Below are 22,108 nucleotides of genomic sequence, written 5' to 3' on the forward strand. Positions count from 1 at the left end.
GGTCTACCTCTGCTGCCAACCTCATGGAGGAATCGAGAGCCGACCATGGCAACCTCTGTCTCCCTGATGTGCAGTCCCCATATGATCTAACCCGGTGTAGATATGTGATGGTCTGAAAGGCTGCATCGAGCTGGAGTGGAGAAGCACCAAACTCGGCCTGAATGATGTGATGTGGTACAGACGGTTTCCCCCGGATCATCCGTGAGAGCATGAGGATCTGCAAGCGCTCCACCCGTGTCCACTCTATCTCTGACATGTCAGACCCCCAACAAGGGCTGCCATACATACCGGCTGGTCGGACCAAGGAGTCGAAGAGAAGAGCCTTGGTCCGAGGGTCCTGGAAGTGGGAGTGAAAGCACTATCTCTCTAGCCGAGCCAGTGAGGCGTATCCCCTACTCAGTCTGGCCTGCATCGCTGGTCTCATCGTGAAGATCGGGCCGGAGAAGATGATGAGGATACGATCTCAACTGATGACTCACCCAAAGTAGAAGTAAACTGTTTCCGTTGCATGTTTGCTTGCGAGGTGTTAAAGATCATGACCTTGGTCTTGCCAAGGTTGACCTCCAAATCATGGGATAAACAAAAAGCCTGCAGTGCATCCAGGTGTCGCTGGAGCCCCTCGGGTGTGGACGACAAGAGTACCAGGTCATCTGCATAAAGAAGAATCCCGATGATGATCCCGGTAAGTGAGCAATCGGTCCCTCCGAACGCCCCCATGAAAGTCTCAAGCTCATTGATGTAGAGGCCAAACAGGGTCGGTGATAAGGGACAACCCTGTTTGACCCCTATGATACTCAGGATCTCATCTGTCCAACCTGTGCCTGTACGAACTCGGCCTGAGACTCTCTCATACAATGCCATGACTGCCCAGATGATCTCCTGATCAAATCCCAGTGTCTGTAGGCGTGTGATAAGACGAGCTCCAGGTACTGTGTCAAAGGCTTTGCGAAAATCCACAAAGCAACAATATACCCTCTCCTTCCGTGATCTGGCCTCCTCAATGACACTCCTGAGTGTGAGTATGTGATCCATAGTCCCATGGTCTCGCCTGAAACCGGCCTGACCCTCTGCTCTGAGCCCTCTCATCTCTGCGAACAGGCTGACCGATGCATCTAATATAGTTGCATAGATCTTGGACATCACATGTCCAATCATGATAGTCCTGTAGTTACTCGGGTCCATGGGATCCCCTACCTTGTGGATGGGGGTGATGGTGTTGAGTGTCCAAGTGCGGGGGAAGCCAAGGCAAACAGCGTCATTGAATAGCTTTGCTAGGATCGGGGCTAACGTGTCAATCCCATATGCGATAAACTCAGTGCATAGCCCCTCGTGATCCTTAGCTCGGCCATTGTGCAGTTTCAATGTCGCGTCCTTGACTCCCCCTCTGGTGAACAACGTGCAAGTGGTGGGACGAGGTGTGTGTATGAGGTCTGGAGTGGGCTGGTGTGGGACATCATATAGATGGTGTGCATACGTGTGCCAAACTCTCGTGTCGGTGAGGGGTGATGGGGACCTATGCTCAAGGAATCTCCGCCAAAAATCCTTAGAGTTGTTGCTGTACAAGATGTGCAGCAGCTCCTTCTCATTTTGACAAAGAAAAGCCTGCTTCTTGCGTACCGTGTCTGGTGTGTTTGGGAGGTGACATTTGGTTTCAAGTCGGAGCTGTCAGCGATAAGCCTTGCACTCCGCATCGTACCAATTGTTGCAGGGTACAGAACCAAGAGGTGGTGGTCTAGTGGACCGTGTGGTGTGGGGAAAGATTTGGAGGGCAGCCTCGTGGAGTGTGCGACTCATCAGGGCAGCACGGTCCTCTATGAGTGGTATGTGATCGATGTAGGTTAGGAGTCTGTTTAGGCATCCAGAGTAGGCCGGTGAGAGGCTGTGATTAAAGTGTATGTCGTGGTAGGTGTCGTGCTTCCTACGTGGTGTGTGTGGTGTGGCTAAGCATGGGGTGGCGATAGTGAAGAATAGGTATGTGTGATCAGCTCCTGGAGGGAGTGGTGCTACGGTGAAGTCGGTGATACATGAAGTGAAGGTAGGGGATCCCATGATGTAATCTACTACACTAGTGCCCCCCCTGTGTGGGAAGCAAGTAAAACCACCTGAGGAGGGCCATAGGTCGAGCCCGTTGTAGATGATGAGATCATGCATCCTGCCCAAATCAAGGAGCGCGTGTCCATATGGTGTAAGAGGCCCGTGTCGGTCCGATGAGGTCCTAGTCATACCTGCTCCGTCTAGGTCCATGTCTTGAAGCATGATAGAGTCATCTCAGAAGTCCAGGAGTGGTGCCTGTCGCGTACTCGTCCTGGCATTGAAGTCCCCAACAAGGAGAACTTCCCCGCGAGCTGAAAGGTCTGGGATATCTTGATGTAAGGGTGCATATGGAGATGTCTCACCCTCTTCTCGTGCCACTCTGGCGAAGTGGGATGTGTCTGGCGGGAAGTAGCATATTGCTATGAAAAGGTCAAGGGTGTCTGTGCGTCGGATCCGGATCCACATGAATCGGGAGTGTGCGTCCTTCCTCTCAATGGAGATGGCTCCAGCGAGGGAAGACCTGTACAATATTGCGACCCCGCCTGATCCTCGGACTCCTCCTGTATCCCTCGTCTCATCCTTGAAGGCTGACTCCCATGTGTAGCCACGGACTATCGGTAATGGATGCTCTGGACTCTGGTGTGTCTCCATGTAAAAGACACTGCCCATTTTGGGTTAGACCCTTTCATGGCTACCTTCTTGAATATTGATAAGTTCAATGGTAAAGGCTTTCACACATGGCAGATGAAAGTTAAGCTTGCATTGATGAGGGAAACCTCTGGGGGCTTGTCAAACTTGCTTCAACTTCTTCTTCAACAGCCTCTAATGCTGGAGAATCCTCAGCTTCTACACGCTCGGCACGAGATCCTGCTAGAGAGGAGATAGCCTATGGCATTATTGCTCTTGGCTTAGGAGATGACTATATTCATCACATTTCTGATTTGGAGTCTCCTTCTGAAGCTTGGCAGAAGCTTGATAATATTTTTGGTGCTAGCTCTCACATCTCAAAATTGTCACTTAAGATTACTTTCTTTGAATTGAAGATGGCTAGTGGCACTCCCTTGGCTGCCCATGTCAATCACATGCGGAGTCTCATGACTCAACTTACTTCTATCAACTCTCCAATCACTACAGATGATGCAATGGTAGTATTGCTCAAAAGTATGCCTGAAGATTATGATCATGTTGTTACCACATTGAAAAATCTTCCTAATCCTACTCTTGAAGGTCTTATTACTGCTCTTCAAGAAGAAGAAAGGCACAAGGAACTCCGGAGAGGCAATGACACAGCCTATGCCATTAAAACTCAAATGGGCAAGTTTCAACCTTGCAAACATTGTGGGAAGACTAATCACCTCTCAAAAGATTGCTTCAAGATCAATCCTTGCAAATATTGTGGCAAAAACAATCACCATGAAAAGTTTTGTAAGGCCAAAAAGGAAGCAACTACAAAACCAGAAACTGCCAATTTACTTTCAGTTGATGTGTCTCCACAAGATGAGGCCTCCTATGATGATTATGCTTTTTGAACCATCTCCATATATGCTCCAGATCTCTCTTTTATGTTGAGTCAAGGTACTCTGCCTAGATAGTCCTCCAAAATGAATGGAATAAACTATTGTGTGCTTTGTAAACACCTCTGGTCACCATATGATGTAGGCCATGTGTATGTGTTTAGCTCCATGGTACCTCCTGCAGACATTGTGTGCATGTACATGCAGGGGAGATAACCATTGGAGGGTCTTATGTATCTCTTTGTTTGACTTCACACCCTTGGGAACCCTTGCTAGCATGAGATCCTAGCCATAGATTTATCCTTGACCACCATGAGATGGCTTGAGACACTATGTGACTAGATGTATCCTTGACATAGCGTGAGGCATTCCCTTGAGGGGGGGTTTGATGGGATATCTCAAGGTGTATGCCCCAGGCACACCTTGGGTTCTATGTGTGTGTGCTAGAGGCACAGTTAGGTGCCCATAAGCACTGTTAGGTGGTGGTAGATGCCACATAGGATGATTGAGAGATTTTAGGAGCTGATTGAGGAGATGATTGTGGAGCTTGGTGGCTCTTGTAGAGGTGCCTACATATGGACCTCACCCTTCTTCATTCTATAAGCAAGCATTCTCTTGTTTCATGTTCAGCTTTATGCTTTCCTTTCACTTCTTCAACAGTATCATCATTTACCATCTGTTACATATGTGCCATAAGCAGGAATTTTCCATATTGCTTCTTTTTACACAGACAATGCAGGAGGCTACTCGGATTATCAGTAGCGATCTTGCAACTGTGCTGGACTATTTTATTAATTTTCTGTAACTTGATTTGCAGATGTATGAGAATCGGTTATTTTTGCTCAAGTCCATTGCAGCAAGTATTGGTGAAGTTGTCTCATTGGAAGATGCATTCATTGCTCAACAGCGCATCATTATGCAAAAGCGTGTGAGCACTCTTAAAACAGCTGCTGGATCATGTGGTTATCTGGAGGAGAGTCTGGGCAGAGATAGACAAAACAACCAATCTTTGGACATTTCAAATATACAGGTGCTGTCTCTGGACTCTGATTTCTAGCTGCTAGATTCCTACTCGGAACATTGTGAAGAAACTGTGCTGATGGTTCCATGTCCTAGATTTGTATTCTGTACCTTCACTAAAACATGTGTGTTTCTTCAGGTGTCTCGATCTCCATCAGAGACAGAGGGTATCCTTAGAATTATTAAATCATATATGAAGCGGCGTCTGGGACAAGATGGAGTGAATGCGAGCAAGAAACACCTTGAAGCGTTTGAAGTAAGAAAGTTCCTACATGCCCTTTGCCTCTCTGAATCTGTACAGAATCCCAGCAAAGCGTGATTGATTGTGACCCACTAAACATCCTGATGGATAACAGGAAAGATTGGTTAAGTGGTCGTTTTTAAAGCAACTTGGTAAACAATCGCTAGTTCCCTGGTTTAATTTTTGATATTAAAAAGAGAAGCTAAACAGTAACAAGATGGTTGAAATTGCACACGTGCAGGCAATGCGGAAAGAATTTGCACAAGCCAGAATGCTTGCAGTTTCTCAGCGTATGGTCTTGTTTGCACTCGATGAGCTTAACATGGCAATTACTCGGCTGCGCCTAAAATATCCTGGGGAGGAAATCTCTAATGCAACTGATGAACTATTCAAGCTACATCCAGAGGAGATTCCACAAAGAAACACTCGACTGACTGGAGACAGATTTATAGCATTTGAAAATCTATGTCGTGCAAAAGGACAGCTTAGATATTTAAAGGTAGACTCTTTGTATGAGGAATTTGATATTGATGTTAGGGTTTTGCTTTGTAGCCAGCGAGTCGGCTCAAATCTCTGATTCAACATGACCAAGTGCTTTGATTTGGAATTGTTATATGTTATTTTGCAAGCTGGTGGGATAAGCTATTCTCAGAAATGTTATCCTTGTGTTCTCTCTGGTAATTTATTTTTGACTGCATTGATAGGGATTGGCCATTGCAAGAGAGAGAGGAATGGAGGTACAGCAGGCTGAGAATTGCAGTCCATTACAACTTGTTGCTGGTGAATCGTCAATACAAGAGAGGCCCAGCAACAGTTCGGGTAAAAGGGCTGTTGGCTTGGGGAGCAGTGATGAAGAGACCTGTCCAGTTTGCCATGAAATGCTGGCCATGCAGAGGATGGTTTTACCGTGTGGTCATATGCTCTGCTGTAAATGTAAGAGGAGCTTTGTTTAGATTCTTATGTGGCTAATATGTGTATCAGAGGCTGTTTTTCCAATAAAAAGGACTTTCCCAATATTTAAAAGTAAATGTATTTTTAACATAGATCTGCACACTAGCATGCAGGTATGATGACAATTGCAGAGCAAGCACCCGAATCAATATCTGGACCTGAACTGAAGCGGATCATGTGTCCTTCATGTAGATACCGCACGCACCTAGGGAACATTGCCTTTATAGATAACGAATTGGAAGCAAATTCATACTCAAATACTCTGAGTAAACTGCAGAATGTAGAAGAAGATGCAGAATCATCCATATCTGTGAGAGGCTCGTATGGAACAAAGGTTTTCTACCAAGCTTTTTGCTCTGACAATTTTCGACTTACTGTTTTGCAACATTCAGTCAACGTTTAGGTTGCCATATATGAAATGCTAACAGATGAATGCATAAAAGAAAGTGTGTTTTTTCTTTGTTTAAAAGAACCCTTACCTGATAAAAAGAAGGGTTGCCACAGAGTTCACCTTTAATGAGCTATATAGGAGGTATAACATACCTAGCCAGGGAGTCCAATGTTAACAACCTGAGCACAGAAGACCAACAAGACAGTTCAACAAGCGTGTATAATAGTTTATGAATTCCCATCTAAAGGATGCCTTGTGCTATGATAAAAAGATATTGAATCATAACTGTGGATGAGTTGCCACTTCATAATTCAACTAGAGGGATTCAGTTCATCAATTTGCCAAACCTCCTTGCTCAGGAAGTCTAAATAATATAATTCATCAAAACTGATGTGGCAACCTGCCTAGTTTCAAGGAGTTAAAAGCCGTCAATGCATAGTCACCAAAAGTGTTTTAAAGTCAAAACGTTTTGAAGTTTTCAAACATCTCAAAACATTTCAAAACATGGGCATGAGTTTCAACCAAAAATTATTTTGGGTATAATAAAAAGGGTGCCAGATAACCCCTTATCCACTATAGGCCCTGGAGATGTGAAAATGTCCACTAAGAGTCTAGGAAAGGTATGCTTGCAAGTGGTTTAAGACTTGGCAAGTTGAGTAGCACGGTTATCTTTCTTTTGCAATTAAACGGTTTGAAAAATGTAGAGACATTTTGGAGTTTTATTTCCAATGAAACGGATTCTTTATTAATGTGCATAAACGGAAGACGTTTCATGCATAAATGAAGTTACAGACTAGTATTCTAGCTCAACAGTGGAAAGAGTCATGCCCTTTGTGCCCTCGTTGATGGTACATTGGACTCTTTAGTTATAGATTAACTCATACCTTTCGTAACATATGTTGTACTTCAATCAAGTACATATGGCCTGTTATTGTCTAAATCGTTTCAAGATTTTAGCATAGAGTACTACTCACTGCAGGAAAACTTTTATTCTGCCACTTTGCAGTCTTTCAGAAAAGATTGCATTCATTTTCTTCTTCCCTTTTCGGGCATATTTAGTGAAGAGGAGGCGGCCAATACCCCCACACCATTTTGGGGACTGGATCTCCAAGGGTGGCTAGGTGGCCTTTATTTAGGCATTTGACACAGCGCTAGAGCTAGAGCTTTTATAAGAAAAGTGTGGACTCATCTGATTGATCAATGCTTTTGGAGATTTATTATGGTATCAGAGCCTGCAACTTTGTCGATGAAGTGACTACCCACAGTAGACCTGGGATGCATACAAATGTGGTTGATGGCACACACTCTAGTTAGCACCTCGGTAGAGTCTTGGATTAGAAACAACAACAAAGAACACAGTCCTGCACACGCTACCCATGCGGCGGTGAGCATACCAAGGGGCCATAGACACGACAATTGAGTCACGTTTGTGGATGTCTGTCCCATCTTAACCAGGAGAAAATATGCAAAAGATGTATCATGGGGACACACAACCATTTGAATTTTCCAAATTGAGCCTCAAGGAAGAATGATATCATTGAATTAATCTGGTTTGACCTATGTGCTCCAATTAATGTCAAATATATTCTAACATTCATAGACAATTAAGAAATATAGGCATGTACTTTTGAAACAAAAATTTGAGACTCTTAAATATTTGAAAGAGTTCCTTGTAATGATTGAAAAACAGATTGGCAAATGTATGAGGATAAAGGTGAGAGTATTAAGTTAGCAGAGTTTGTTGGTTTTGTAAAAATTACCAAGCAATATACTATTTTCCATAATCCCAATTGCTAATCACATGAATATAGTACTAGAGAGAGAAAGAAAGAAAGAAAGAAAGAAAGAAAGTTTATTAAAGTCTTCGGAAGACCGATGGGTCTATGAGACTGTGAAAAACCTGATACAATGAGCTATGGTAGTGGAGCTACTAAACGAGCATCCACACCAATGCAGAATGCAAAAAAAAGCAAAATGGCAGACTAAGTCCTAAGTACAACATAGTCATATCCCGACTATATATATCAATCTCAGCATCATCGTCGGCATCATCATAACCATCATCATCATCATCGTCAGCAACAGGACATCAGGATGGATGAGGCTGTGGAAGTGGAGACATGAGGTCAGCAATAGAACGTTGTCGCCCCCTCAAGGGTGCAGTCCTGGTACGTCTCCTGGTCGTAACTCTACATCTAACAAAGGCCACTGTGACCCCCGTCGGTCGGGCTCTAACCCTAAACAAGGAGGGGATGTCCCCAAGTATGATCTGTGAGTCAACCCTCTGTCTGAGCTGTTGGGTCACAGGCTCCGGGTCACGGTCATGTCGAGGTCTCGCCTCGTGGGGGTCTATGTGATCTGGTTGAAAGAACTCTATGATAGAGCTATGAGAGGTATCAGTCGAGGGAGAAGTCTGCTCCTGTCTCTGTGCTTGGAGTATCCTATCGCGTTGTCTGAGCATCTCATGAATGAAACCAACCAAACATCATTGGTCTGGGTAGGAGAGGACACGGGCCAACGGGCCAACATCCCATAACTATCTCTGAAGAGGCAATAGAAACGCCCTTGGATCTCATAGTAAACAGGATAAACTATTTGTGAGCTTAAGCAAAAAATGCAGTTGTCATAAACAAAACTCTTGAAGAGGCTTTTATAGGCCAAATGCCTAAAATTGATCATTTAAAAATATTTAATTGCACAACTTTTGTCTCATCTTTAATGCCAACTTTAAAAAGTGTTGATTTTTCCTAAAGTGGTGATCATAAGACTTAAAGAATTTGGAATCTTGAAGCAAGCAAATTATAACAAGGATGTAATCAGTGATGAAGGTGATATAAGTATACTTCATAAGTGAAGGAGAAGGAAGATAAAGCCCTTTGTCGATGAAGAACCCCACCTGATAACAATGAAGGGGAACCTAAGTCGGATAGATTATCCACATGGTAGTATGACATTTTTGAACAAGGTCAAATGCTAGTATGACGTTTTTGAACAAGGTCAAGTTATTATAGGTAGACATCTCTATTGAGCAGCTATATTGGTATTTTACCAATGCCTTTAATTTATTAAATTGAGGAACTTCTAGCTCAACATGTTTAGGAGTTGTATTCTTCTTAACATATGAGAACCACTCTTTATATGAGAAGTGAAATGGCTAGAAGATCTTGAGTCAATAAGTCGTGACTCATCAACATGATATTGATGAGTCTTTTCTAGTGCCAATTGTCTAGCATGTTGCTATGTTTGCGGAATATTTACCATTTGATTACTTGTCTTTGCAAATATCTAATAGTTTCACACTTGGAAGCAAAATGTTTGGGCTTCCCACAACAAGAGTAAGTACCTTTCTTCTTTATATCCCAGATTGTCATCATCTTGCATTTTGGTATTATCGTTTTGTTTTTGGATGAGATGACGTTTTTCAAAAATGCTTTCCACTTTTAGCCATTGGGGATTGTCTTTTCCCAAATTATAAGTTTCTCACACTTGCAAGGTGTTGCAACCTAAGGGGAAAGAAAGAGAATCAAAGACAACATGGTGTGTTTCATTAAACAACCTATGTCTAATGAAAGATCAATTGAGTGACGAGTCCTTAAAAGTTAATGGGGAAAACACAAGAGCAAGCATGAAATGGAACATGAGAAGGGACACTCATCCAATAAAATGAGAGAAGTAACAACTCATCTATTAAGATAAACGATCCATAAATGGAAAGGCAATGGAAGTGGCTTTTAGAAGACTGGTTACTAGAGTAGCACCAGCAATAAAAATCTATTGAGATGTTCATGCCATGAATGCTTAAGAACCAATGGGTTCTATGTGATGTGATTATCTGTGCATTTACAAGCAGACTTGTTGGCAACCCTTATTTGCCCTTACATGGGTACATGGATAGTTTCATGCCATGATTGCTCAAGAACCAATGGGTTCACTCTGTATAGGTGTTGTGATTATCTGGGCATTTACAAACAAACTTGTTGACAACCCTTGACATGGGCACATGGATAGTTTCAAGTGTGAATATTGATACAGATAACTGAAACATGTGAAAACTATGCCTAAACAGCGATGATGTGAAAACATATCTTTGAAGTTCACAAGATACATGCAATGTTTTGGACTAAGGTATTGTATATTTAATAACTTTCTTTTTTTTCTTTTTTTTTTTAATTTTTATTTTGGGGGGGGGTTGAGCTTGGCAGATGGAAGCCGTCGCAAAAAGAATCCTACGAATAAACATGGCAGATCCCAATGCAAAGTTCCTTTTATTCTCAACTTGGAATGATGTTCTAGACGTTGTGGAGCATACTTTGTCAGCCAACAACATCAGATTTGTTCGAGCAAAGGGGCGCAGGTAGATTCTGCGTGCTATAAGTTTTAAGTATATGAGAAGTATTGCATAGGTTAATTCCTGTCTGATGTCCTGCACGTTTCTATATTTCCAGTGTGAGGCTTTTTTATTCTTACTAGTGAAATTATATTACATTGGCAAATTCTTAGTAGATAGAGTAGAGGGATTTTGAACATCACATAGTGGCTTTCTCGCAGGGCTCTGCTTCAAGAGAAAAGATGAGGAAAGACAGGCTGCAAGATACTTTTCCATTCAGTGTCTCTGATGCCTTTTCAAAGGACTGAAATAGGGAACTCAGTCTTCAACTCTTAATGAAGACTGATTCATTATTCACAACGGAATGGTTTCTCTTTATTGGAATGCCATCGTGTTGACTTCATGATAAGTAGACTTCCATCTAGTGTGATAGCTTCTATTATGCAAAACTATACAAATATCAACTATCCACTAGGGCGCTAGAAAAATAGGGAGACCAGTTGTTTGCAGCCTGCATGTCAGGGTTCCAGAGAAACCTGTGTGAAACAGATCCAACTTCCAAGGCCCTAGGAATTCGGCTGTTCCACTGTCCCATGGAGCCGAACCACTATGCTTGCGGGTCCCTATTATCTGCACCTCTGAGTGATAGACCTCTGTGTGCCATGCAGCTGCCACCGTGGGATGGCTTCGGAGCTTCCAGGGCGCTGAGCCCAGGGTGAAGCCGCAGAGAGTGTTAATACACTTTAGAGAGGCATCATTTCATCATATTGATAGAAATAGACTGGTCTGTAATGTGCGAGCACCCCTTTGACCTTGGAAGCATTACTATCTGCCAGGTGACTTGGGCATATGCATCATGGGTGCCGCCAGAGCTCTCCTTGCAAGACCAGGCAATGTGCTGTTGTGTTGAAATATCAATCCCTACTTGACAGTCCAATTATTTTGTAGTCTAGCCTTTTGGGATCCTAGGCCTCACCTTGTGAAAGAGAGCTCCCTGCATCCACGAGAAAGACATCTAACTTGTACCAATTGATCTTAGCACCTGATGCTGAATAATAATGTTCCAAAAATTGTCGACTTTCTCTAGGCATGTGACAGTTTGTTAACAAATTTCTCCTTTGCTTTAATCTGCAGTTCCTGACTAGTATTGAACCTGCGCACTAACTTATCACGTTCACGGGCGATGGCAATATTTCGATCCTCCCAGCCAACTCTCAAGGATTTGATACGTATTTTCCACACAAATATCTACGTTATTTCCCTCATACTTATCCTTGAGACCCACATCTCCCTAGATAGTTCCTGGCCACATGTTTACATTTTAGGCCCTTACTTAGATGCATCCTTTTTCACCCCTCTCTTGGAGTTCCTTTAAAACAAATTGCCCCTTGGCAATTTTCACATTTAGATGCACCTAGGCCCAAGCCCTATTAGAACTATCTAGTCAATGCCATTACGCCCTCACCTAGGACCTTGGCAGTTACTTCTCTTGACCATTTAATTACGCACATTAATTATTACAAAAGTTGGTCACCTTAGAGAAAATGCCCACCGATCTATCCGAGGTCATGCTATCTCGGCTAGAGCATAACATTCCTTCCCTCTTCAAGCATCAGCGTCCTCGATGATGAAATCTGGGAATGCTCTCCGCAACTGGTATACGGATTCCCAGGTAGCTTCCGATAGAGGCTGACCATGCCATGCAACCAACACCGTGGGTATCTTCCGATTTCGTATCTGCATTGTTCCTCGGTCCAGGATTCTTGTTGGTTGGCGCTTTGCAATATCCTCTATCTCCTGAAACAAAACCACACCTTCGATTAGTGAGTCACCTGTATGCAAAAATTTCTTTAAGCGCAAAACATGAAAAACCGGGTGCACCTTACACCCCTGTGGCAATTCTAATTTATAGGCTACACTGCCTATTCTTTTCAGAATTAACCACGGCCCACAGTATCGAGGTGATAACTTAGCACACTCTCCTGAAGTCAACGACTTCGAGTGCGAAGGAATTCTGAGAAAAACTTTTTCTCCTTCTTCAAATACTCTTATAGACCGATTTTCATCCGCATACACCTTGGCTCTATCCATAGCCTGGCGGATGTTAGCTCTCGCAAGTGCTAGCATCTCCCGCACTTGCATCGGTTTCTAGGAACAACGGTTTCTGGGGATCAACTATTTTTAACACCGGTCCTGAGACCACAGCTTGTTTTATGGTGTTAAAACTTTCCTGTTGATTCTGTCCCTAAATAAAAGGTACTTTATCTGAGGTCAGATCAGTCAATGGCGATACTATTTCGAAATATCCTTTGATATGCCTTCTATAAAACTGGACAAATCCCAAGAATGATCGCAACGCGGTCAGACTCTGAGGGATTGGCCAAGTTAGTATCGCAGCCACTTTCTTCGGATCCATTTCTACCCCCTGTGGAGTAATTATGAACCCTAAGTACTCAAGCCTAACCATACACAGTATAGTTTTCTTTTTATTCACATAAGGACTGGCTTTCCTTAAAGTACTGAACACTATCCTTAAGTGTTCACAATGCTCAGTAACACTCTTACTGAATATCAAGATATCGTCAATAAAATGTACTACGAACTTTCCGATATACGGACGTAGTAAATCGTTCATAAGCATGACGAATGTCGCTGGAGCATTGGTAAGTCCGAAGGGCATTACCAAAAACTCATAATGACCAAACCTGCTTCTGAAAGCGGTTTTATGCACATCCTCGGCTCTAATCCGGATCTGATGATAGCCGCACTTAAGATCTATCTTGCTGAAAATCACGGCTCCATGTAATGCATCTAGCAAATCATCAATCCGAGCCATCGGATACCTGTGCTTAACAGTGATATTATTCAATGCTCTGTAATCTATACAGAGGCGAAACGTATCATCCTTTTTCCTCTTTAATATCACTGGTGAAGCAAAAGGTGAGAAACTTGGTTGAATCTGCCCCAACTTGAGGTATTCTTCCAGTTGCCTACGCACCTCCGCTTCTTCAGTAAAACTCATTCTATAGGGAGGTCTATTTACAGGCTCTGCCCCCGGGATCAGTTCAATCTTATGCTGAACTTTCCGCTCTGGAGGTAACCCATAAGGTAGTTCATCCCTAAAGCATTCAGAGAACTCCTCTGTTATAAGATTAGCCAGCTTGGCCATCTCACCACTTTGCGTAACATCAGTGCTAGTCGAAGAATCATCCATCGACTCTACCGATGCTGTGCAAAGGTATAAAAACTCTACTTGAGCCTTTCTGATTTCCATCACGGAAACCAACGGTCCCTGAGGTATATCTTTTTCACCTCGCAAGACATAAAGCACATCATTCATCTTGAATTGATATACGTGCTTTTTCCAATCAATGGCTGGATTCTTACTAGAATGCCACGCCATTCCCAGGGCTATATCCGCATGAGCAAGCTTGGTCATTTCAAAATCAAGCTTCTCAGTATGGTCCTGAATCCGAAGCTCCAACTGGGTAACCCTTTGGTCCCATACTTCAGTTGAACTTCCGTCTGCCATCCTGACTGTGTACGCATAGTCAGATGGACTTGTCTTTAATTTCAGCCTCTTCACGAGCTTGGAGTTAATCACATTGTGAGTTGACGCTGAGTCAAACAACACAATGACATCATGACTGGCCACTTGCCCTTTCATTTTGATCAACTCCGTATCGTTGAAGGCTGTATACCCCGTTGCTGCGGGCTTAGATAGGATGTTATCAGGTGCACTCGTCACTAACTTAGCAACAGATACACATAACAAACAAGGTACTAACCCCTGAGAAGGTCCCGCCAGTTGCATCTGCATATGTTCCGCACTGGGACTCTCCTGCATTTCTACGTCGCATTCAGATATTATCATATTAGCCGTGCGACGATCTTTGTTCAGTGGACAATCCTTCCACTGATGTCGCTGAAGGCAGCCGAAGCACAATCCTTCTTTCCTAGCTTTCTCTTTTTGTTCAGGGGTCAATGAGGACTTTGACCAAGCCCGGGCTGCCATTGGAGTTATTTTCCTTTTCACCCCAACGGTGGTACTTGTTTTTACTGGTCCCTCAACCGGCTTCACCTGCTTGGTTTGGCCACTTGGCTGCGAGACACTTGTCTTTGAAACCCATTTCCTCTGAAATCCCCCTTTTCTCGGGTGCTCATACTGAGTCCCTGCCTGCACAAATCCACCAGATCTGCCTCTGGCATCCTCATAGTTCAGGGCTACTGCTATAGATTCATCTAGTGTAGTCACATATTTAGCCCGAACTTCCATTTTTATTTTGTCGTTCAGTCCATAGATATAGTCTTTTAACTGAACCGACATAGGGAGAGGGTCTGTTATTTTCATAACACATTCCCTAAATTTGTCAGTGTACTCTGCCACTGACAAGCTCCTCTGACGAAGATTTCTATAAGCATCCCAAGCTCGGGATTCTTCATCAGGTGGGAGAAAGTGTTTCTTGAATTCAGCTTTGAACCCTTCCCAGGTGGTTGGAGCAACTTGATCCTTCTGTTGCTTTATCCACCATCTGTCCGCTGCCTCAATAAACAGGTGTGTGGCCTCGCGGATTTTCTTTAGATCGGATCTAATCTCACAAATGGCGAAGGCTTCTTCCCACTTGTGCAACCAAACCTCGATCACATCAGAGCTGCGCTCGGTCATCCGACCAGCGTACTTCTCCGGTCTATAATTAGCGATATTAGGCACTTTGACCCTTGCGCGCTCTAAGGAATGTACACTGGGCTCTGGCTCTGCTGGAGCTTTGCCCTTGTCAATCCTAGACGGTCTAGCCGACAAGGCTTGCATCATCTCCCTAATCTCATTTTGACCAGCATTCACCTGAAGCTGCTGGTTCATAATCTGTTGTAAAGCATCCTCTAATATTGAAATCCTACCAATCAATGTAGGTGCTGCGTGATGTGACATCTGTTGTGTAGATTGAGCTCTAGACTCGCTAGGATTCACCCTTGAACTCTGCCCTTCTGCTTCCATTTCGTTGAAAGGGGAAATTTTTTTTTTTTTAAATTCTTTTCTCACTCTTACTTTTCTGCTTTTTTTTAAATAATATAAACTGCAAACAAAAAACTGGAAAGCGATATAAAAACTGTGCTCCCTGGGATTCTTCGGACTCGATGTGCTCTCTCGAATTCCGCAACGGCTGTCTCCCCAATTCTGCAAGCAGCCTTTGATCTCTTGTAGACCAGCCCCACACGAGCTCAAACAAGAGAAGCCCAGGAAGAAGACAGCAGGCAGGTCGAAGAGGTATACTGAACAGAAGTCACACCACCAATATAGCACAAGTGCAGGGGCAGCAACAGAACGGAGCACGCGGTAGGCCAAACGAAAACGGAAGGCGCACAGGCAGGGGAAAACAAGGTAGTCTGGGTCGCTGCTCACAGCCTGATGAAGATACAAGGCCACAATTGTACTTTCATACACCGGCTATCAAACTCTGGTACTGAACGCATCAACACCCACTTTCGTTTTAAATCAGGGTCAATCAACGATTTACTCCAACGAGTAACTGGTTCATTCGATGAACAGGCTGTAACTTCCTTCCCATACCGACCGTCAAACAGATTTATGCCCACACGACCCTCTGCTAACCGTCGTCAACTTTTATAAAACTCAATTTCTCCACAAGAACTAATCACTTGTCAGCGACGACCATGTACACGTATGATTCTTCTTTGACTGGCTTTGAACAATTATTATTCTTCAACTGATAATCGCCTTTCGTGACTAATTCCCAGCCCGTATATCTCAATCGACGCGTCTCGATCAGCCCACTGTCACGAACAAAAAAACTATTCACCGCCTATTCGTTATGTGACTTCCCCTTCACGCCTTACAGAAAGCCGCAGTTCATCCCCTTGAGCAACCAAAGGGTCACGGCATAATCTCAATTAACGACCTGGCCCATTTCATGCATATTGCCGACACCAGTAGAAATCACGTATGTGCGCAGCCTGCAAAGTTTTCCAAATCGCTTTATCCAGGACTGCCCCAAATCGCTCTGCCTTTCTGGCTCTGATACCAAGTGTTAACAAATTTCTCCTTTGCTTTAATCTGCAGTTCCTGACTAGTATTGAACCTGCGCACTAACTTATCACGTTCACGGGCGATGGCAATATTTCGATCCTCCCAGCCAACTCTCAAGGATTTGATACGTATTTTCCACACAAATATCTACGTTATTTCCCTCATACTTATCCTTGAGACCCACATCTCCCTAGATAGTTCCTGGCCACATGTTTACATTTTAGGCCCTTACTTAGATGCATCCTTTTTCACCCCTCTCTTGGAGTTCCTTTAAAACAAATTGCCCCTTGGCAATTTTCACATTTAGATGCACCTAGGCCCAAGCCCTATTAGAACTATCTAGTCAATGCCATTACGCCCTCACCTAGGACCTTGGCAGTTACTTCTCTTGACCATTTAATTACGCACATTAATTATTACAAAAGTTGGTCACCTTAGAGAAAATGCCCACCGATCTATCCGAGGTCATGCTATCTCGGCTAGAGCATAACACAGTTCCCTTCACAACGGCTGCCATACCAATATAGCAGGTCCTGCTCCTATCTATTTGGCATTCACATTCCTACCATATAGACTGCTACGATCTCAACTAACACCTGAAAGCCTTTGCCACAAAGAAAGAAAGTTTATTAAAGTCTTCGGAAGACCGATGGGTCTATGAGACTATGAAAAACCTGATACAAGCAAGCTGAAAGGGTGGAGCTACTAACGAGCATCAACACCCGTACAGAAAAACAAAAGATAAATGCTACATAGTCATATCAGACTAATAGTCCTCTCCATCATCACTTAAATCATAAACATCATCAGATAGTCTATCATCTCAACATGAAGTGAGATATACACCAAAGTCACAACTGTGGTCCACTCTATCGCCCCTCATCAAGGGTGGGGGAGCGAGGGCAAAAAACTAGAGATAGAATGTTGTCGGCTGCCTGTGGGCATAATCCTGCGAGGTCTCCTAGTCACAACTCTATGTTTGACAAGTGCGACCGTGACCCATGTCGGTCTTTGAACAAGGAGGGAATGTCCCCAAGCATGATCTATGTGCCAACCCTCCGCCTGAGCTCTTGTGTCACTGGATCTGGATCTCAATCTCATCCAGGGTCTATGGAGTGGGAGCCTGTATGATCCGGTTGGAAGAACTCGGTGATCCTGCTCTAAGAGGAGTCTACCAGGGTATGCTCCTCATGTCTCTATGATCGAAGTAGGGGCTCACGATGTCTGACTGCCTCATGGATGAATGCGGCCAAGGATCATTGATCCGGAAAGGAGAGGAACTAGGATAACTATCCGGAGCTATCTCTGAATAGACAGTAGAAGTGCCCTCGGATCTCATAGTAAACTGGGCATTGCAAAATGAAATGCTTCTCATACTCAATCTCTTGTAGGCTACATAATGTTCATATACGTCTCTCTGGGTAAACCCTCTGCTTGACCACTCTCAATACGGAGTCTATGTGAAGAGACCCGAAATTGCCCAATAGAGATCCTCAGCGAGTGGGCAATTTCTTCACCTCCAACCATTGTTCCTAGCTTTTCTTCATGACACATAGAAGATTTGTTCAAGAGTGCAACATCATGGATAATATCTTCAAGAGAGATGGCCTTTTGTCAGATGGTTTCACCTAGTTCCCACCTAGAGGTTTCAATGTAATGGATTACACTCTGTCTCATTTGTTTGAGATTTCCATTATCGGAGCCTACCACTAGGAGTCGACCAACCATATCTACTAGTCATCCACCCCATGATCTAGAGCAAGATTTACTTCCATCATCACTTGTCTGAGTGCTGCTATGCTAAACTATGCTCTTGTTATGCTATCCACGACCTCGTCTCTCCTGGAGCCAAAGTTGCTTCAAGGTGGTTTGTGACATAGGTTTGTAGATGGACAAATAATCTAGTTTCCCATATGGCTTTGGTTCTTTGAAGACCGACCATGCACCTATTATGTAGGAGGGGAACTAAGTCATCAGATTGCATCTCCAACTGGTACACACTTGCTAGTCTTGATATGTGAAAACCTCTACGCTTCCCATGAGCGTGAATGCTACCAAGATCACTGTCTTCATGCCATAGTGTCACAGGGACGTGAATTTCTTTAGGAATTTACAATGACTGCCCTATCCTCCAACTGATTGAAACAATTCAAAGGACACTTCAATGCAATTAATTCATGGGCCAAGGCAAGGGACTAAAGGCTAGAGGGGTGAAAATCCCTTTCGCTAAAAATAGCTCCTGGAGCTACGTTTGGCTAGCTCGCTTGGAAAGCAAGCCGATAAGTCAAAATTTCTTTTCAGGGCTGTTTTCTGGACCATAGAAGAACAAGGAGAGGCAAGTCATAGGCTAGGAAAGTGCTCCAAATCACCTTGCTGATTTTCAACTACCAGGGTATTTTGTGGGCTAGTAGCCTGCCTTTCTACATCTCCATCTGCACAGGAAGGGTCTCCCTTTATTCAATTTGTTATTTTCCTATTGGACCCAGTTGCATTGAGTCTTTTGGCTCAGCAATAAAACAATAAATACTCTCTTCCGAGAGAGAAAGGGGGGGGGGGCTTGATGCAACCCAATCCCACCCTCATTCTCACACTCTCTCACAGCAAAGCCCATGAGTATCGTATGCCTTTTCTCTTTACAATTCATGCATTCTGCTCAACAGAAGATAGTAGGCTAGAGAGAGAGAGAGAGAGTCATCTACCTATAAAAGTAGAGGATGTTCAAGAGTCCTTCCTCCTGTTGCACAAGAAATATCATTTCCTGTATTCACCAAGTGTCAATACTCTCTCCCAGACTTTTTTTTGTCTCAGCGTCCCATTTGGGCTCAAAGTGCCATTGTTCCCGAAGTGCTTTACACTCTTTATAGTATTGACCATTTTCAGAAATGGATCCCTCTATGTCTTTTCCATGATGTTGATTGTGCAAGGGAAAGAATGTTGCTATGTGAATAGAGCGGTGTCAAGTTCAGCTTTGGCATGAAGGGTCGGTTGGCAATCAATATCCTCTTGGAGTGCAGAAAATATAACTACATGTGATATATGGAGTGAATGGTGCATAAGGGAGTAAGCAGTTCCTAGCATATGTGAGAGGACTATGAGGTCAGAGATCTATAAAGGAAAAGGTAGGAAACCCTATGACATAGTCCACAACATTCTTGCCACCCCCATGAAAACTGCATGTACAGTGCTCTAATCCCAGATCATCTTGTAAGTCATTGTAAAGTAAGCACTGGGTTTGCCCAAGAGACTCCGCGGGTCTTTAGAAACCTAGTATAGCTGCTTATGCTTGGGCACTGATGACGACATAAGTGTTGCTTTGCTTGCTAAGTATGTCTTCCTTTAGTTTTTCATAAAAGTTTTTGTTTACCCCATCTTCCTCCTTTATTACTTCTCTTTCATTTTCTCTTTTATTTTCTGTGTAGATTTTTGGTCTTTAGAACAACAAAAACTCTAAATTTGTATGATTGGACTTATTCTAGTCTTACAAAGGTATATGTATATATATACCAACGCATAGGTTGTGGACATGTCTAGTAAATATTGCCCATAATGTGTGACATGATTTGGGACATGTGTGCCCTTAAACATGCATGTAAACATCTCTGGTAGGCTGTCTATCTGTGGGAAGAGGTTGGGTGGCATCCTCCTTGAAGTCAAGAATCTCTGCTTGGACATATTGAACATTGAAGTTCCAAGCTAGATAACATCCCCTTACTCTCCTTACCTTCGGAGCTACGCATATATTCTCATAAATGATAATTGTTGTCACCTCCCCATTTGTAAGCCCCCAAATGAGGAGAGCGTGGAGGAGGACCTAGGGCTAGGGTTGCCACATGGGCATTTGATTGGATGCCATGGGGGCAACACACCTAGAGAGAAAAACAAAGAGAGGGAGCTGCCACATGGGCAGCACCTCACAGACTTCCAGCCTATAGGGTTGAGCTGAGACTTTCTGGCATTATTGACCGTGCAATGAGAAAAGGGGAGGCTCTTCTATGAGAAGGGTATTGAACTTTTTCTAAAGACTCCATCATAGGACATCCTACCCACACTGGTGTAGTGGGTGTGATTGAGGATCTCTTGGACTAAATGAAGAAACTGTTCCCATCTGGATTGTGAATTGGCGACATAACACTTCAGCACGTCGAACTTGAGCTGATTGTGGATCTTTGTCTATCCATTTGATTGGATGGAAAGTGCTGGAAAATTTGAGCTTGGTACTTAAGCCTAAAGAATCCCCAAATGCTGAGTGCCCTTCAAGTTCACTACCTGCCAATGCTATGTACTGGGTTTGTGCATAAACTTGCTTAATTGGGAAACTGCATACTGCAGATTGGGCCAAGTTTGTCACACATAAATCAAGAAACCAGCAGCCTGCTGATAAGGAGTGGCATAAATGGATCACTCCCATCCTCTAATAATTGGTACGATGAAGAGTGTAAGGCTTTACGCCATCAGCTCAGATTCGAAGCCAAAAACAGCCTTTTGAGCGAACCAGAGACGCTACGCGAGTATCGTAGACTGGTACATAGGAAGAAACTAGATTTCATTCATTGGAACAAGGAGGAACTATTGAACATTCTGTTCAGTAACAACTCTAAGGACTTCTGGCAGAGATTCCTAGAGGGACGGCCCCCCTCACCACTCACCGACACTTAGGTCTAGTATGATTATGCACGCACATTATATGGCATCCAAAATTAGCTAGCCCGTGACCTCTCACATATGCCACGTCCCACTTCTTGCACCCTCTTCACTGTGGGGGGGTGAGGGATGCTGTAATGAAACTTCATAATGGCCGAGCGAAGGATCATGAGGGGCTATGCACTGAGTTCATTGCACATGGGATTAACATCCTAGCCCCAATCCTAGCGAAGCTTTTTAATGAAGCTGTCTGTTTAGGGTTTCCACGCAACTGGACTATTAACGTTATTTCACCCATCCACAAGGCAGGGGATCCCATGAGCCCGGAGAATTACAGGACCATTATGATTGGACATGTGATGTCCAAGATCTATGCATTTGTGCTTGATTCCGTGGTCAGCTGATTTGCGGAGTATCGAGGACTTAGAGCAGCAGGACAGGCTGGTTTTCGACATGATCATGGCACTATGGATCATATTCTCATGCTCAGGTGTGTCATCAAGGAGACGAGGGCACGGAAACAAAGGGTCTATTGTTGCTTTGTGGATCATGCAACCTATCAGTGGTCTCAACTGTGGCCTCTCTCTCTCTCTCCCTCTCCTTCCTGTATGCTATTTATTTGCTCTAGTAAGCACTCTCAAAGCATTTGGGTAACTAATTTGTGTTGTTTATCTGTTCACTCGTCACACTTGTGTTTAGCTCCAATTTAACCTTCCATCTTGTTAAAACAATTGTGCAAAAGTTTGCAAATTGCATAGGATATCTACATATACAAAATGCATATGCTCTCAGCAGGGGGTTGGTATGCATGCACAGAGAGATGGTTTGAGGGGTTGGGACTCCACATGGAAAGAATCCCTCCCTTCCAGTACAGTTTGGATGCTCCTTTCTCCCCCCTCATGTCACACGATGTCAACCCGGTGATCCGTAAGGATCTCTTACA

General features: G+C 43.7%; 1 protein-coding gene across 3 annotated transcripts in view; it reads left to right on the forward strand.

Annotated features, from left to right (window-relative positions):
• The window catches only part of LOC147902083 (RING-finger, DEAD-like helicase, PHD and SNF2 domain-containing protein), a 143,752-nt gene that overhangs the window by 116,846 nt on the left and 4,798 nt on the right, over positions 1-22,108 (forward strand). The window contains exons 12-17 of one of the 3 annotated variants that reach the window (XR_015541000.1): positions 4,366-4,578; positions 4,708-4,824; positions 5,051-5,308; positions 5,514-5,742; positions 5,953-6,094; positions 10,354-10,487. Coding sequence is in view for 2 of the 3 variants with exons in the window: in XM_087374667.1 (XP_087230793.1) it covers positions 4,366-4,578; positions 4,708-4,824; positions 5,051-5,308; positions 5,514-5,742; positions 5,874-6,094; positions 10,354-10,505 (1,190 nt within the window). In the remaining variant the exon portion in view is untranslated. Of the gene's footprint in view, positions 1-4,365; positions 4,579-4,707; positions 4,825-5,050; positions 5,309-5,513; positions 5,743-5,866; positions 6,095-10,353; positions 10,506-22,108 lie in introns of those variants that run through there. The other 2 variants (XM_087374667.1, XM_087374668.1) reach the window with 2 other exon arrangements.

Source organism: Dipteris shenzhenensis, chromosome 5, assembly GCF_047967505.1.
Source record: "Dipteris shenzhenensis isolate YYH24624 ecotype China chromosome 5, Dip_SZ_1.0, whole genome shotgun sequence".
Lineage (NCBI taxonomy): Eukaryota > Viridiplantae > Streptophyta > Polypodiopsida > Gleicheniales > Dipteridaceae > Dipteris > Dipteris shenzhenensis.